General features: G+C 46.0%; 1 protein-coding gene across 2 annotated transcripts in view; it reads left to right on the top strand.

Annotated features, from left to right (window-relative positions):
* SYT7 (synaptotagmin 7) overlaps positions 1–15,652 on the top strand; it is a 420,555-nt gene that overhangs the window by 260,084 nt on the left and 144,819 nt on the right. For both annotated transcript variants that reach the window (XM_029583040.1, XM_029583041.1), the window contains exon 3: positions 14,361–14,443. In XM_029583040.1, coding sequence (XP_029438900.1) covers positions 14,361–14,443 — 83 coding nt within the window. The remainder of the gene's footprint in view (positions 1–14,360; positions 14,444–15,652) is intronic.

Below are 15,652 nucleotides of genomic sequence, written 5' to 3'. Positions count from 1 at the left end.
CTGTCTCCCAGATAAAAGCTGCCATGCGCATCCTTGAACAAAAGGTGATCCCGTGCAAGCATTGCCAAAGGTATCATTGCCCGGAGGTTACTTAAGGGGTGGAAGGCGCAGTTAGGACAAGTAGAAAGTATAACTTTTCAGAGAGCCTTGGTTTAACCCCCATCGCCAATACATTTCTTTTGCCAATGTTCTCCAGTATGCGCCCATCCCAGGCCTTCCCAAAACACTCAGCAACTTCTAAAGCTGGAATTCCTGCTGTGCCCTCTCACGTCCGGTGTCTGGGCAATGGTGGCTGGCTTTGCAGAGAAGATCTGCTGCTCCCTCTCTCCCACACCGTGGGCGGATAGCAGTGATTCTGTTCTCAGTGGCCCCAGTACTTCTGCGGAGATTTTTCTCTTTCTGGTTCAGAGGAAGTTTTGTCTACCACCCTTCCTGCCCAAGAGGGATGAGGAATTCATCCAAAAGATCCCAGAACATTTGGAAAGGAGAACTGTAAGAGTCATTTTTCATCTTGGGACCCCTAATGGAGTTTCCACCCCCAGTCAAAGAGAAGTGAGAAGAACAGGACCTTGGGATATTTTTGGTAAGACCCCTGCCCACCTGTGGTTCTTACTTTTCCATGCCCGGGGGGGGGGGGGGGGGGGGCGAAATAGTTCTTGAACTCCAAATACTGAGGGGTAATTGTACAGATAATTTCATAAATCGGAGACTGGACAAGCCTGTCAAAGAAAAAATGTGTATGGTGCCAATTAATTTCATGGAAGATGCACAGCAGTACAGTTTTAATTGTGGAACACCTATCAAGAGCGTTCAGCCTGTTTGTTTTGGTACCAACACCTCCACAGCATACACCCTAGTAATGCAGCTGGGGTGCCCAGCTACCTGGTTTTGGACCGGGGACAGCCAGGCTTTCCAGCCTGTTGTACAGCGTCCGATTACAAGGGTAAACCCGCTCAGGCAAGGCCAGGGGTCAATCAGTGGTGGCAGCCTGGCAGCGCTCCAATCACCTGCCTGTTTTCGGGGCTTGGTTTGACTTTCCTCCTCCTCCTCCTCCTCTGCCTCTCCCACAGCTGTGCCGCTGCTTCGCCCCGTCCTTCTGGGAGTAGCAGAGGAAGAGGAGAGTCGAACCCGAGCCCCAAAGGCAGGCAGGCAGAATCTACCTAGTAAAAAATCAAGCTTAGGGAAAAAAAAAGGGGGGGGGGGTGGCGGCTGCAGCTGCCCCCCCCCTCCCCCAAGTATCTGGTCCTGCTCCATGGAAACTTGGCAACCGCACCCACAGCAAGAATCACCCCCTATACCTTGGGTCCTGGAGGACTATCCTCATCCCCTCCCCAATTTGAAGAAGCCACGCCCCTGCCTTCATCAAGAAGAGGGGCTGCATAGGATAAATGCATAAAAGGCTTGAATAAACCACTTAACCTCACGCCCTCTTAATCCTGCTTCTTGTTTTTCTTTCTCTGCCATCATTGTCACACCATCTCCATCTCTCTCATCTCTCCCACCTCTCTTGTCTTTTAGGCTGTCTTTACTCTTTTGCACTGCTTCCACCCTCAGCCTCCATCAATCATGCCTATTCTCTCCTGTCGTCTATCTCTTCCTCCTCTCCTCCATCTCATTCCTACTTTCATGCCTCCCAGTCTCCTCTTCTTCCATCTCTCCTGTTTTCTGCTTTGCATTCTTATCCTTCTTTCTCTCTTTCTACCATCCTTCCTTTCTTATTCATTCTTACCTTCATTGCAATTTTTCTGTTATTCTTTTACTTTCACTGTTACTTCTCCCTGCTGCCTTCAGTTTTCCTTTCCTTTTATTTCTATTTTCCTTCCCTGCCTCCTTGCCTCATTAGAGTTTTCATTCCACTAACCCTTTTTTCCGGTTCTGCCATGGTATTTATATGACCTGCACTCGTTCTCTTTATTTAGATGCACCTTGGATCTCCCACCTTCAACCAGAACATCCTTTTGCCTTGTACCACCGCTAATAAAACAGCTTCTTTATAGCTCTGCCCAGCCCCTCATCTGTAGACAGAAACAGGAAAGGGCAGCAGGCATTTGTTGTTAAGGATAAGATTAGTAACATCAAGGAGAGAGAGAGCTTCAGAAGAAGCATCACTATCCGTACAGATCTCAGGTTTGGTCCCCTCCACAGCTTAGAAAGTTTGATAATAAATACTCAGTTTTGCAACCTGGCTCCTCAGTAAAGTAAGAGAGACACACATGCTGCCTACTTTTCCAATGGGAGAAGGGATTCTATCTACATATCAGAGTCTGAGACACAAAGGGGTCAATTGTCAAAGGGTTGAGGTGCATACCTTCAGGAGTCAGGCACCTAAATCGGCCCCTTTGAAAAGGGACTAGGACTGAGCATCTGTATTTAGGTGCCCATTTTCACTTAGGCGCCTAAAGTAATATCTGAAATAGTAGAGGAATGAAGTTATGAGCCTGCTGCTGATTTTCAGCACAAGGCACCTACCGTAAGGCCTGATTCATCAAGGTATTTTCCCATAGACACAGAATGGGAGAAAAGCCTTAGTGAATCAGGCAGTGTGGCATCTAAACCTAGGAAAATGAATTGCAGACCGAAATAAAATCAGATTTTCAGCTGAACCTTAGGCGTCTAAATGCAGCAGAAAATCCACCTAAATTTAGACATCTAAAACTTGGGGGCTTAAATGAAGAGCTGAACTTTTTTTTTTTTTTTAACTGACAACATGCTGTTCCTCTCTAGTGCAGCTAAGAAAAGGCAAATAATTTATCTCTCTATAATATCTTTCATCCAAGGAGGATTGCAGTGCACTTTTTGGCTTTCAGTATTTTAGAAAGATACATGCGGCCGCCCGGGGGGAAGGAGCCTTGGCAGCATGTTTCTGGCACCTGGATTTCGTGTACACTTCCGAGAGGAGAAGAGAGGAGGGAAGGAAAACCATTTTTTTGTTGTTATTAATATTCAGTTGCCCCCCCCCCCCCAGGTAGTAAATCAAAGCTCGGGGAGTGAATGTGCCTTACCCAGGGTTGGTTTTTTTTTTTTTTTCAGAGATCTGCTGACAGCAGAGGGGTTCTCGAGCTCCCATCCCAGGGCTTCTGCTGAATCACGGTTAATACCATCCCCACTCACTACACCTCCTCCTCCTCACACATTCCCTGTCTCCTTGGTAATAGCGATTTATAAATATCGACTAAAATGAAGTCTTACAGAAGAAAACTATTACCCTCTCGAGACAGACCAGTGCCTGACAGGGCAATATTTCCCCTGCAGGGACTGGATTCTCCCCGAAGCAGGGAGGGGTAATATTTTTTTTGGCTAGGAGATAAAAGCAGCAGCTAATGTCTCATTTCTAACGCGCTTCTACAATGAAATAAAAGTGCATTCCTTGACTGGATTGCTTTACACCTGCTACTGCTGCTTTCCCTGTACATCTGCTTCTTCTGGAGAGGGTGGAGGCTGAGAAAAAGGATCAGTCGGAGATGGTGGAGGTTGGAAGAGGGGATCAGCCGGAGTGTGGGGAGGGTGAGAATGGAGTGATTGTTAGAGGGGGTACCATTACCCCTGCTAATTTGGTTTGGTCATACTCTGGAGTCGTGAATTGTCAAGTGCTAAAATGGGCTCACCTTTGGGAAGTCTTGTATTAAGTTACTCCACCTAACCACAGAAATGCCAGAATGTGTCTGAGCAAACCAGTAGATTTTAAAAAGTATGCATGTGAATTTCTCAATGGGCACACTAAGTCTGTGCCTAGGGCAGCAGATAGCAGGGGGGCAGCAGGCTGGTAGAAGAATTGCTGCCTTCCAGCTGTGCGGAATCCAGCTGCAAGGGAAGGGAAGAGAAGGGTAAGTGGAGCAAACAAGAGCATAGGATAATAATCTTGGGGAGGTTAGGAGGGAATGAGTGGGGGATCGTTGAGGAGGAGAGGAGAGGGGCTGGAAGAGGAAAGAGGATGATCTGGGAGGCATGCGCCTATGTGTGAGAGAGAGGAGAAGGGGAGAATGTTTGCATTTGGTGGTGTGTGTGTATGAGTGCATGCTAGAGATTGGGATGCAAGGGGCAGCAGGCCTGGAGCATGATAGGGACACCCCCCTCCACCTCATCTTCTTTTCCCCAGAGCAATTTGGATCCTCTCGCCCTTGATCTTGAATTCTATTCCCCAGATCCTGGAACCTTCCTACTTCTCCTTTCTCCCTGATCCTATAATCCCCCTTCTAGCCTTCTAATCATAGATCTTCCCTCCTCTTATCCCCGTCCTATGTCTTTTTCTCCCATCACAAATTCCAAAATTCACATTCTCTTGTCTTTCTCCCCATTCCTCGATCTTTCAAATCTCTACCTCTTCCATGTCCTCTCCTCTCATTCTGCTCTCCTTCCCTCTAACCCTCTCCTTCTCCTTGCCCCATCCACGAGATCTCCTCCCTGTTCTGATATTTTTATCCCCTTTCCTCATGCAATACAATCAAAATAAATTCTTCAGACAGAAGCGAGATTGGAAAACTTGTTTGTTATGGAAAAATCTTTTTTATTATTATCATTATAGTTGTCATTGGCAAAGGTACCAATATCACACTCAAAACTACTCCACACCAAAGCAAAATGGTTACAAACAGTACCAAACTAAAACAAAGGAGATATGTGGAAAAACCAGATGCATGCCCTTATGACTATGGAGAAAATGTCAGCACAGCGGTCTTCTATGTTTCTTCAGAGATGGATCATGTTTCTGGATACCCTGCACCATGACTTCAAAGTTATATTCTAATTTCACAGTCTATATAATTGATAATATTTGGAAGAATTGGGGGGATTTGGGTGGTGGTAGGGAGGACCTGTGGAGGGAGAAGTGTTCTGCACTATAGGTCGGAAACTTTTTATAATGTAATATAAAAGATGGAAGCGTTTGTCAAGGGGCTTCAGAATTTTCCAATTGTTTCTGCCAGAAACTGAGGATCTGTGCCTTACACCTTCTGCTCCCTGTCGTCTGAGCTTCTGGAGAGGGGCAACCGTGCCAACAGTGCCTTAGGGGCAGCAGAACCATAAATCCGTCACTGCCTTGAAGGGTTTACACTCTACGAGAGCAATGTTCCACCTGTCCTCACGGGGACCAAGATCGCGCGTACTTTTCATCGGCGGGCTATGCACCAATTAAAAGAGCAGAATCCTGGGCCGTCCTCTCGCTTTGAGACTTGCCGCCGGCGCAGAGCACGCACAGCCTCTCGCGCGGTCGCGCCTGTTTTTTTTCCGCAGTTAAAATTTTGCCTGAAAAGTATGAGCAAAGATTTTAAAATGTTATTTCTGTGTCTGCTTTTCCTCCCCAATCACCTAAACACTCTCCTGGGAAAGCCTCTGGGCAGCTAAGAGGGCGATAGTTGTGGGCCAACTGTCAGGAGGCTGATAATTGTGAGTGCAATGCTTTTCTTTTGCCAGTGGAACTCGCTTTAAAAATTGCCCTCTACGAGGATAATTTTGTAATGTTGGCTAATATTCATAAGAGCGAGTTAACGTACATAAATCCATGTTGAAAGTTATCCTGCCAAGTCTATCTACACAAATTACAGCCACTAAAACATCCGCACAAATTTTCCCCGAGAAATCCAAAAGTATGGGGCAGATTTTAAAAGCCCTACGCGTGTAAATCCAGCTGGATTTACGCGCGCAGGGGGTTACGCACCGAGCCTATTTTGCATGGGCCCGGCAACGCGCGCAAGCCCCGGGATGTGCGTATGTCCCGCCCGGGGCTTGAAAAAAGGGGCGGGGTGTGGGTGGTCCAGGGCGGGGGCATGGCCAGAGGTCTTCATAGGGCCGCTAGGCCGGGGGATCGCGCATGCAATGTTATAAAAGCATGTCATGTTATAAAATTGGGCGTAGACTTGTGCGTACCGAGTTTCGCGCACAAATCTACATCCGCACGTTGGTATTAAAACCCGGCCCTATATGTGCAATTTGAAACCCTCTCCTCAGCTCTTCCGTCCCCCGGGAACTCCTCCGCTCAGACCGGGAAAATTTACACATGAACATGACATACTCACATAAATTTATCCACAGATCAGGTGGACAAGTTTGGAAAAGGCCATTTCTGCATGGATAATGGTTTTGCTCAGAAAATTCCCTGAGGCAGCGGGAGATAAGGGGACTTGCCCAAGATCATGGAAATTGCCATTAGGAGAAGCAGGAATTTAATGTTGGTCTTATAGATTCTAGCCCATCTCATAGGTCTTATAGTTATTCCATGTAGACATCCTGACAAGCAGCCCTGCCGGCAGTGTGTTATAAATGGAGTTCCACACCCATGCTATATGCCAGGGGTGTATAATTCTGGTCCTCAAGAGCCACAGACAGGTCAGGTTTTCAGAATATCCACAGTAAATATGCATGGGATAGACTTGCGCTGTCTCTAAAGCTATCTAATGCATATTCATTGTGGAGAGCCCGAAAATCAGTCCTTGTGTGTGGCTTTTGATGACTGGAGTTGGCCACCCCTAGTATACGCATAACACAACCCTCAGTTAGCAAACTGTCAAGCTTAGACAATGATGAACTTCTGCCTGTCACATTCACTGCTGGTGGTACGTTTGCTCTAGGTCTGGATTTCTCAATAGGCATGCTAGGTCAGCAGACTCTGGGGGGCAGGAGACTGGTTGCAGAATTGTTGTCTTCCAGCTTTGCTGAATCTCACTTGGCAGAAAACGACCTTCTGCTCCCTGATCCAGCTGCAGGGATGAGTCTGGAGCAAACAGGATAAAGAGAAGTACTTTTGAGGAGGTTAGGAGGGGCTGAGCGGTGGATCATTAGGAGGTGTGGAGAGGGCCTGGGACATGAGAAAATTGTCTGGGAGGCATGTGTCTGTGTGAGGGAGAGGGGGCAGTGTTTGTGTTTGAGAGAGAGAAGGGATTTGTGTCAGGTACGTGGTGGGTATGTATTCTAGATTGGGTGGGGAGTTAGAGAGGGATGCAAGAGGGAGTAGAACCGGAACATGGCAGGGACACCTCCATCATCTCCCATCTTCTCTCCTCCACCGCAGTTTGGATCTTTTCTCCTTTTGATCTCGGATTCTATTTCCCAGATGCTGGCATTTATTTACTTAGGTGCTTTATATACCATCGTTCCAAGATAAGATCATAACGATTTACAAAATCATCATTCTAGTTCATATTCTGGGTCAAAACAGACAACTAATACATAGTCTAGGTCATAATCATGCATTATCTAGTTTCTTACAGTAGTAAATACCTATTCTATGTCAACACATCATCAAGTATAAGTTAATTAAGGTGCTGTGAGGGAAGATTGTAACCTATAATTTTCATTTCATTATCCAACATGCCTTACTCAGAATATACTTATTTACACTTTACATCATTCAGTTCTATTTTCTCAATCAACCAATATTGTCTAAAGTGATGTTATCAGTTTATTGACTTTTATGTTAGATTATATGCATTTCTAAAGAGCCATGTTTTCAGTTCCCATTTGAAACTCTTTCTGACTGTTATCTGACGTAGTGACTCTGGGAGACAGTTCCATAACTTGGGGCCCGCTATGGAAAACATTCGGTCTCTTATTTTGGGTTAGGTGTGTGTTCTGTGTTGTACTCACCTTTAGAAGTCCTTTGCCTTGCGATCTTAGGGCTCTCTGCAGGTGGGGTTTATGGTTGAAGTGTCACATGGGTTAATGTTGTTGATGATATTAAAAATTAGAGTCAATACTTTATAATGAATTCTGGCTTGTACAGGAAGTCAGTGCAGTGCTATCAGCGAGGGGGCGATGTGGTCAAATCTCCTTGTCCCTAATAGCAGTCTGGCTGAGGCGTTTTGTAGTAGTTATAATGGTTTTATGAATCCAGAGGATAGGCCTAGTAATAGGGAGTTGCAGTAATCTATGTTGGAAAATATTAGTGATTGTAGAACAGTGCAGAAGTCCTGTATTGTTAGTAAAGGTTTCAGTCGATGGAATATTCTAAGCTTGGCATATCCTGTTTTAATTGGTTTGCTTATATGATTTTTCATTGACAGATTCTCATCAATCTGTATTCCTAGGTCACGTACCTGATCTGAAGGAGTAATGTTAAAGCTTCCTAGGTTTAGGATTGGCAGTTTGATTATTATGGAATTTCTCCTTAACCATACCAATTTCAGGGGTTGGTTTTTTTTTTGTGCGTTTAGTGTTAATTTCAGCTGATTTAGTCTTTGTGTATTGCCTTCATGTAAGCTGCCAGAGTCGAGGTCATTTTTTCAAATGATTTGTCGAATGGGATGTAGAATTGTACCGTATGTGACCTGCATAAAGGAAGAATCTGATTCCTAGTTCCACTAGTACTGCGCATAGAGGCAGTTTGTAAGTGTTGGATAGGCAGCATCTCCCTTTTTTCCTCTCTCCCCTTCTCTCAGATCTTGTAATCCCCCCCTCCTATCTATTTTTCTCCTCTTCCCCCATTTCAAATTCCAAATTCTTCCCCTCTTACTTTCTTTGATCTTTCCCATCTCCTTTCTTCCTCAGTTCTCGCTTCTCATTCTCCTCTCCTGCCCATATCCTCACCCCCCAGTCCCACCCGCTCCTTCTCCTCTCTCCATCCCAAGATCTCCTGCCTGTACTGATACTTGAGATCCCCTTTTTCTCAATGAATAAAAACAATATGCAAGTTTGTTTTGTAACGTATTATAAAAGGTGGAAATGTTTGGCCCTGTGCCACAGAATTTTCCAACTCTTCCTGCAGAAAACTGTAGGTCTGTCCCTTATAGATCTTTTGCTCCCTCTTGTCTGATCTTCTGGAGTGGCCTGCTTCGGGGGGGCAGAGGCTTGTGCCTGTATGAAATTTCTTGTACGGCGGCCTGGTTTAGGTGCTAGTCACTGCTATATAAATAGCAAATTAAATTCCTTTGCATACAAACCATTTTGGTCATTATACAAAACAGACCTCCTTTGCAGCACTTGAGGACCTGAGCCTGCCATCTCTGGAGCATTCAGTTGCCTGATGCTTGATCTCCTGGCTGCTTCAAGTCACGTGCTGCTCTCTCACGGTCCCGGTGTTATGGGAGTCTCTGTTTAGTGGACCCTTGGGCCGACCTGCAGGAGACTGGGAAAGGTGGTCAATATCTCTAGTATGTGGCAGGCCGGGAGGCAGATGTTCAGGCAGGACGTAGATGCTCTTCACCCTGGAAGCTGGTACTCCCCCGGGAGGAGCCCGAAGGAGCCCAACCGCTGGGACTTAGGCGGCTTCACCCTCGGAAGCCGAAGCCCCCCCGGGAGGAGCCCGTAGGGGCTCGGCCACTGGGACTTAGGCAGGTTGTGGATGAGGACTGGAACTGGAACCAGACTAGGACAGTAGATCAGTACTGTAATGGGGCTTGGGTTCTGGAACCAGGCAGGAACTGTAGCAGGACTCGGGTACTGGAACCAGGCAGGAACTGTAGCAGGACTCGGTTACTGGAACCAGGCAGGAACTGTGGCAGGACTCAGTTACAGGAACTGTGGCAGGACTCGAGTTCTGGAACCAGGCAGGAACTGTGGCAGGACTCGGGTTCTGGAACCAGGCAGGAACTGTAGCAGAGCTCGGGTACTGGAACCAGGCAGGAACTGTAGCAGGACTCGGTTACTGGAACCAGGCAGGAACTGTGGCAGGACTCGGGTACTGGAACCAGGCAGAAACTGTAGCAGAGCTCGGGTACTGGAACCAGGCAGGAACTGTGGCAGGACTCGGTTACTGGAACCAGGCAGGAACTGTGGCAGGACTCGGGTACTGGAACCAGGCAGAAACTGTAGCAGAGCTCGGGTACTGGAACCAGGCAGGAACTGTGGCAGGACTCGGGTTCTGGAACCAGGCAGGAACTGTGGCAGGACTCGGGTTCTGGAACCAGGCAGGAACTGTAGCAGAGCTCGGGTACTGGAACCAGGCAGGAACTGTAGCAGGACTCGGGTACTGGAACCAGGCAGGAACTGTAGCAGAGCTCGGGTACTGGAACCAGGCAGGAACTGTAGCAGGACTCGGTTACTGGAACCAGGCAGGAACTGTGGCAGGACTCGGGTTCTGGAACCAGGCAGGAACTGTAGCAGAGCTCGGGTACTGGAACCAGGCAGGAACTGTAGCAGGACTCGGTTACTGGAACCAGGCAGGAACTGTGGCAGGACTCAGGTTCTGGAACCAGGCAGGAACTGTAGCAGAGCTCGGGTACTGGAACCAGGCAGGAACTGTAGCAGGACTCGGTTACTGGAACCAGGCAGGAACTGTAGCAGAGCTTGGGTACTGGAACTAGGCAGGAGCTGTTGCAGGCAAGCAGGAACCAAGCAGGTACTGTAGCAGGCAAGCAGTAACGGAGCGAATAGCAAGGCAGGTCACTCCGGGGCACAACGCAACAGGGAACCAGGAGGTAAACCCGTTGTAAGGCAAAGACTGAATGTCCGCGGCCGGCTTATCAAGGCCGCGGCGTCTGACGTCAGGAACTGGGCGGAGTCACCGCTGGCGGGAAACAGCCTAGAAAAGCGTCCAAGTGGCGCGCGCCTAGAAGCAGGGCGTCCATGGGAAGCTTCCCAGTGGCACGGCCCCCGCGGGGACGCCACCGAACAGGGTGCAAACCAGGCCTCCAGAAGCGGGAGTAGGTCCAGGAGCACGGAGGTAAGAGTCTGGTCGCGGCACTCGCTGCCAGAACCGCAACACCCGGGATATGTTCCTATATCACGTTCCTGGTCACAGCACTATAACATTTTGAATTTCTGCAGCGGAGGGCTCATGAGGACATCCTTCACCCCAAATTTTCAAACTCCCCTCCTAGATGCAAGGTCTGTGGACTAATTAGCAAAGAGGAAGTATGGCGTGCTTGCTCTTTGCAAACTGTGCACAGGTATGCTACTATATAATCCTCTTCCTGGCTGCAAAATGGGCCAGTGGTTGGCGTGTCTTATTTCCCCAGGCAACTAAGGTGTGAGCAGAATCTATGAATGCTTTATTCACAGCTCCACGTGTTGAATATTCATGGCTTTGCTTTTATCATCTCAAGTCACAACCTGGTGGACTTCATCCGTCAGATGCAAGTCTCAGCCCTGCCTCCCTGCTGGCGAGCTAATCCCTGGGATTAATCTCAGGCAGCGGCAGAGGCAGAGCCGTCCGAAAAGGTGAAGGGAGGAAAGTTTTGCTGGATTTGGACGCGAGACCCTTCCGAGCTGCTTCATATTGGTAATTCAACATTTAGCTAACAATTTGTGCAGACACATAGCACATAGTAGAATGAAGAGGTTATAATGGAGAGAAGTGGATGTTAGTGGATAGTGCAGGGGTCTATAATTTAAAACAGGACATAGCACTGAGGTTTACACCTGACTGGTTATGAGATTGCTGAATACTGCTGGCATTTACAACTAAGAACAGGGACAGCGACTGAGTGAGTATTGGGGGAGAATTACTGTGCAGCGCTTGGGGAGAGCTGAGCACACATTGTTGGCTTTATAGCTGAGTGTTGGGGTGGTAACTGCTCAATATTGGGGTTAATTATTGATTTTCAGGAGGAGGTGACTGCCTATCTTAAGGGGGGGGGGAGGGTTTACAACTGAGCTTCAGGAGAGGAGGTCGGTGAGTGCACAGGGCTTGGGTTTCTGACTGTCAGGTGGCGATGACCACACAGCACTAGGGGTTTATAACGGAGGAGACAGTGCAGTGCTGAGTTTGCAACTGGGTGGCAGGATTTGCAAGGAAGACGTGTAGGGTACAGTGCATGCACTGCCTCTCTCTGTATGGGTAATAAAAGACTTGTAGCATGTCCTAGTCAGATCCATGTGAATGAACCTCCACAGGGAGAGGCACACACACACACACACAGATATGTATCAGTCTTGAAGCGCAGGGCAAGCTTTTGCTGCGATAGGATCTGCCTTTCTGCAAAACTTCACTTTTGTAATATTTGCACCAAGAAAAGCTATGAATATTTAACTGCTATAAAATTGTTATATGATTTCATAGTGAGCTCCATGAGTATGTCAGATCTCTTGAGACCATCCCAATTAGAGTGTTATGAGTCATTGTATTTTCAGGGTCTCTTTTCTCATCTGAAAATCTTTCCTTGTCGAGAGGATTTCAGTCTTATATATCTGTGGTGTAGCAGCTAATCCTCCTGTCTCTCTGACTATCACAGTGAAGTAGCACTGAGAGCCAGAGAATCCCCATCCGTAGTGTACAGCTTGTCACACGGATCCCCCCTCCTTCTCCCCTCCCCCTCCTGCCACCCCACAACTTGCTGTCATCTCCTGCCTGAGCCCTCCAAAGGGTGAACCTGGCTGGTAATTGTTAAATTAACATTATTCGTCCATTTGCTTGCCTTGAAGTCAACCGTCAAATTGGATAGGACATCTTACATTTAAATTAATTGCACTTATTAACAGAATCAAATGATCAAAAATATTTCGTCCCCCCCCCCCCATCTATAATTAAGTTAACAGCAAAGTTAAAACTGTCAGCTTCATCCCGACAAATAGCCCCTTTGCCAGTCCAACACTTTTTCCCTTCCCATAGCAAACACCATAGGCACCATCAATCTTGCTGACTCAGATAAGTCGGCTTCAACCTGACCCAAATGTAACAAGGTTTATTTTTATGAATATAGATTTTCTCATAGTCACAATTTAAAATGATGAAAAATATTGAAAATATGCAAGCATACTGATAGCTGAAATGTTTGAAGAGATAAAGAATCCCTTGCATACAAGACTGAATAATTAAACTATAAAGTCAAAATCTGTGAACATTCATACATTCTATGTACCTTGATCTGTAATCTGCTTTGAGGGATAAGGAAAGATGGAAATCAAGCAAAAATAAGTGAATCCAAGCCAGGTCAAAAAAGGCGAGTTTAGCCTTCTTCATGGGACTGATGGCATGTAGCCAGACTGCTGTGGTGGGGTTGGGATAATTCAGCCCACTCACCCATTCCTACCTATTCCACACCAGATTGTACAAACAATATTGCAGCCTTCCAGAGAAATGATCTAACCCAGTATACTAGTCGTTCATTTTCCACAGTCTGTGAATAGGACATTCTCACAATTCACTCCCGTTCATTACATGTCCCTTGAGATTATAAGTGCATTAGCATGGTGCTGTGTAGCGTTCTCTTGTGCCACACTGCTGATGGAAATGCTTTAGTGCTGGCTCTATCTTTTGGGCACTTTGTATGGCACTATGCTTCTGGGCATGATCATCCTCCTCCTCCTATGGGAGCAGACCAACAGCAACTGTAGGGGGGAGCTGGCCATGCACCAGTGACACTTTCTAGACCACCCTCAGGCAGTCTCTTATCTTCAACCTTTTCTGCTGTCTCACTTTATTTGTGTAAGCGGGTTGCCACCTCACCCAGGTCAACCCAAACAGGATTTAACTGGGACTACAACTTCATGCATGCAATGAGGCAAAAGCAAGACTGGACCACCTGGGTGAGTGGAGCAACCTGTGTACTTCCTTCTGTGTCCCCTGAGCATTCAGTCTTTGTCTCACTCTCTACCATTCAATATTGAAGAAACTTTATTGACATGGCAATTTGTACATATGTTGCCAAAGTAATGGAGAAAGAGGTAAAAGGAAACTACAGAAGGAAATAAAAACAATTCTAGGGTTCTGGCTATATTCAGAATTGACTCTGTTCATATTACATCTCTGTCCTTGCAGTGGAATATGATACATTTTGCTGCTATATCTGCTGTCTCTTCTATTTCCCCAAAGATTATACAGTTTTTCCTGCTCATTCTTTTGTGGAAAGTCTATTATTTTTTTCTCTGTCAGCTCTGAGAAATGTACATCTCTTAGGTATTTTGCATAGTACAGGAGCAAATGTATTTCTGGTTTTATTTCTCCACTGTTGCACTGAATGCAGACTTTAGCTCCTTGGGGTTTCCAGTTCAATCTTCTGTTTCTAATTTATGGTCATATATTCTGTATTTAGTGAGGCTCTGTCTGTGTTCTGCATGTATGACCAAGGTGAGGTATTGTACTAGCATATCATTTATATGTAGGGACCTATAGCAGTTTGGCTTGTTTCATTTTTCCAGTAGGAGGTGTATTGGTATTCTAGGGCCTGTTTACACATGTAAAATTGTCATGCCAATAAAGCAATCTGAATCTGTAATATTTGCAGTGCTACATTTTCATAGATAGGGGTTTTGCTGTTCAAGTGCTGTTCTAGTAAGGTGAATTTGCTACACATCTGCAGTGTAGTGCACTTTACATGGGTAAATGGCTTTTGAAAATTGCTTTAATAATAATTAAATTTACACATGTAAATCCTTTTGAAAATTACCCCCAGTATTTTCCTGACATAATACAAAAAATGTTATTATTTTAAAAAAAACAACCAAACAATCATTTGAAATGTTTATATTTGTTTTTTGTTTTTTTACTGTAGGGTAAACGCTACAAAAATTCTTTGGAGACAGTTGGAACACCTGATTCCAGCCGAGGAGGACGTAGCGAAAAGAAAACCATCAAGTAGGTTCCATGAACTGGGAAACCCTGGGAGACCGCCAGCTCTAAGAGCAGTGGAAAGAAGTTGGCGGTGATGGGGAATCGCCTCTGAGGGCAACATCAAAGAGCAGAGACGACACATAAATGTGTCCCTTCTTTGACAGGCCCTCACAGTACAGATTTCCTACCTGCGTAAACATTACACTCTTTCAACACAGTCCCAGTTTCAAAAAATAATTGCTCGCACTGTGAGGGGATAAAGCTCACAGGGCAACTTGACCTGTCCTTCTGAGCCAGGGGCCTGGCGTGGTAATACTGGAAGTGGATTGCTTCTACAGATCTTTATGAAAGTTAGTTAGCGTTTCTATGGTAGAAGGAGCTGATATCCTAGGAGTCAACATTGTTACAAGCAGGTCAAATTAGTCCAGCTACTGCTACAGCTGAGTTCCCTTTCTTCCTCTTTGTAGGGCCATAGTCTGCAAAAAAAAAAAAAATTGTATAAGAGCATGTCAACCCCATCTCTATCTCTGTCTCACGCCAGAAAGGTGCTCGGTCCAAGGTTCCACACTGGGAAGATGCTATCCCAGAGTCTCATTTGTCCCCAGAGAGAGAGAGGGATAACATTATCCTCCCCCATTTCACAGTGTTGGTGCTATTGAGATGTCCCATTCATGCACTGGGGATGCGATTCCAGCCACTTCCTTATTGAGCACACTGAGTAAAGCCTGCTATGTGGGAACTACCTTTATAGGTCAAAGATCAGTCAAGTGGTATGACAAGGAAGACTATAAAAGAGGTAAAATAATAGGCAGTAAGCATCAGATCACTATTCAAACAAAAAATAACTATTTAAAAGTTTTAAAAAATTGTTTCCGTTCATTTGGCAAATTACAGTGATTGGGTTTTAGCCAAATTAATTATCTTACCCGTTCTGAATTTGAAAGGTGTCCAGCTTTGTGCCATATTTGAACCTCCCTCTGCGGAAGGAAAACCTAACAGAAATATTGTTTCCTCGTCTCCCCGAAACCTTCCCGTCCATATGAACAATCTCCCATTCCGTTACATAATCTCCTCTGGTACTGAGCCAGAACCAGTCTTGTTTCTGCTACAGGGGATGGTGTTCACTTCACACATGATATTCTAAAGAGTTGCTTTGAGTGCACGTAACAGTTTCCTTTTCCTGGGAACAAATGTGGTATAATGTCTGTTTCTTCCTTCTAACGACATTTCTTC

This window comes from Rhinatrema bivittatum, chromosome 17, assembly GCF_901001135.1.
Source record: "Rhinatrema bivittatum chromosome 17, aRhiBiv1.1, whole genome shotgun sequence".
NCBI classification, from domain to species: domain Eukaryota; kingdom Metazoa; phylum Chordata; class Amphibia; order Gymnophiona; family Rhinatrematidae; genus Rhinatrema; species Rhinatrema bivittatum.
Note: the sequence above shows the minus strand (reverse complement) of the source record. Positions and strands in the feature narration are given on the sequence as shown.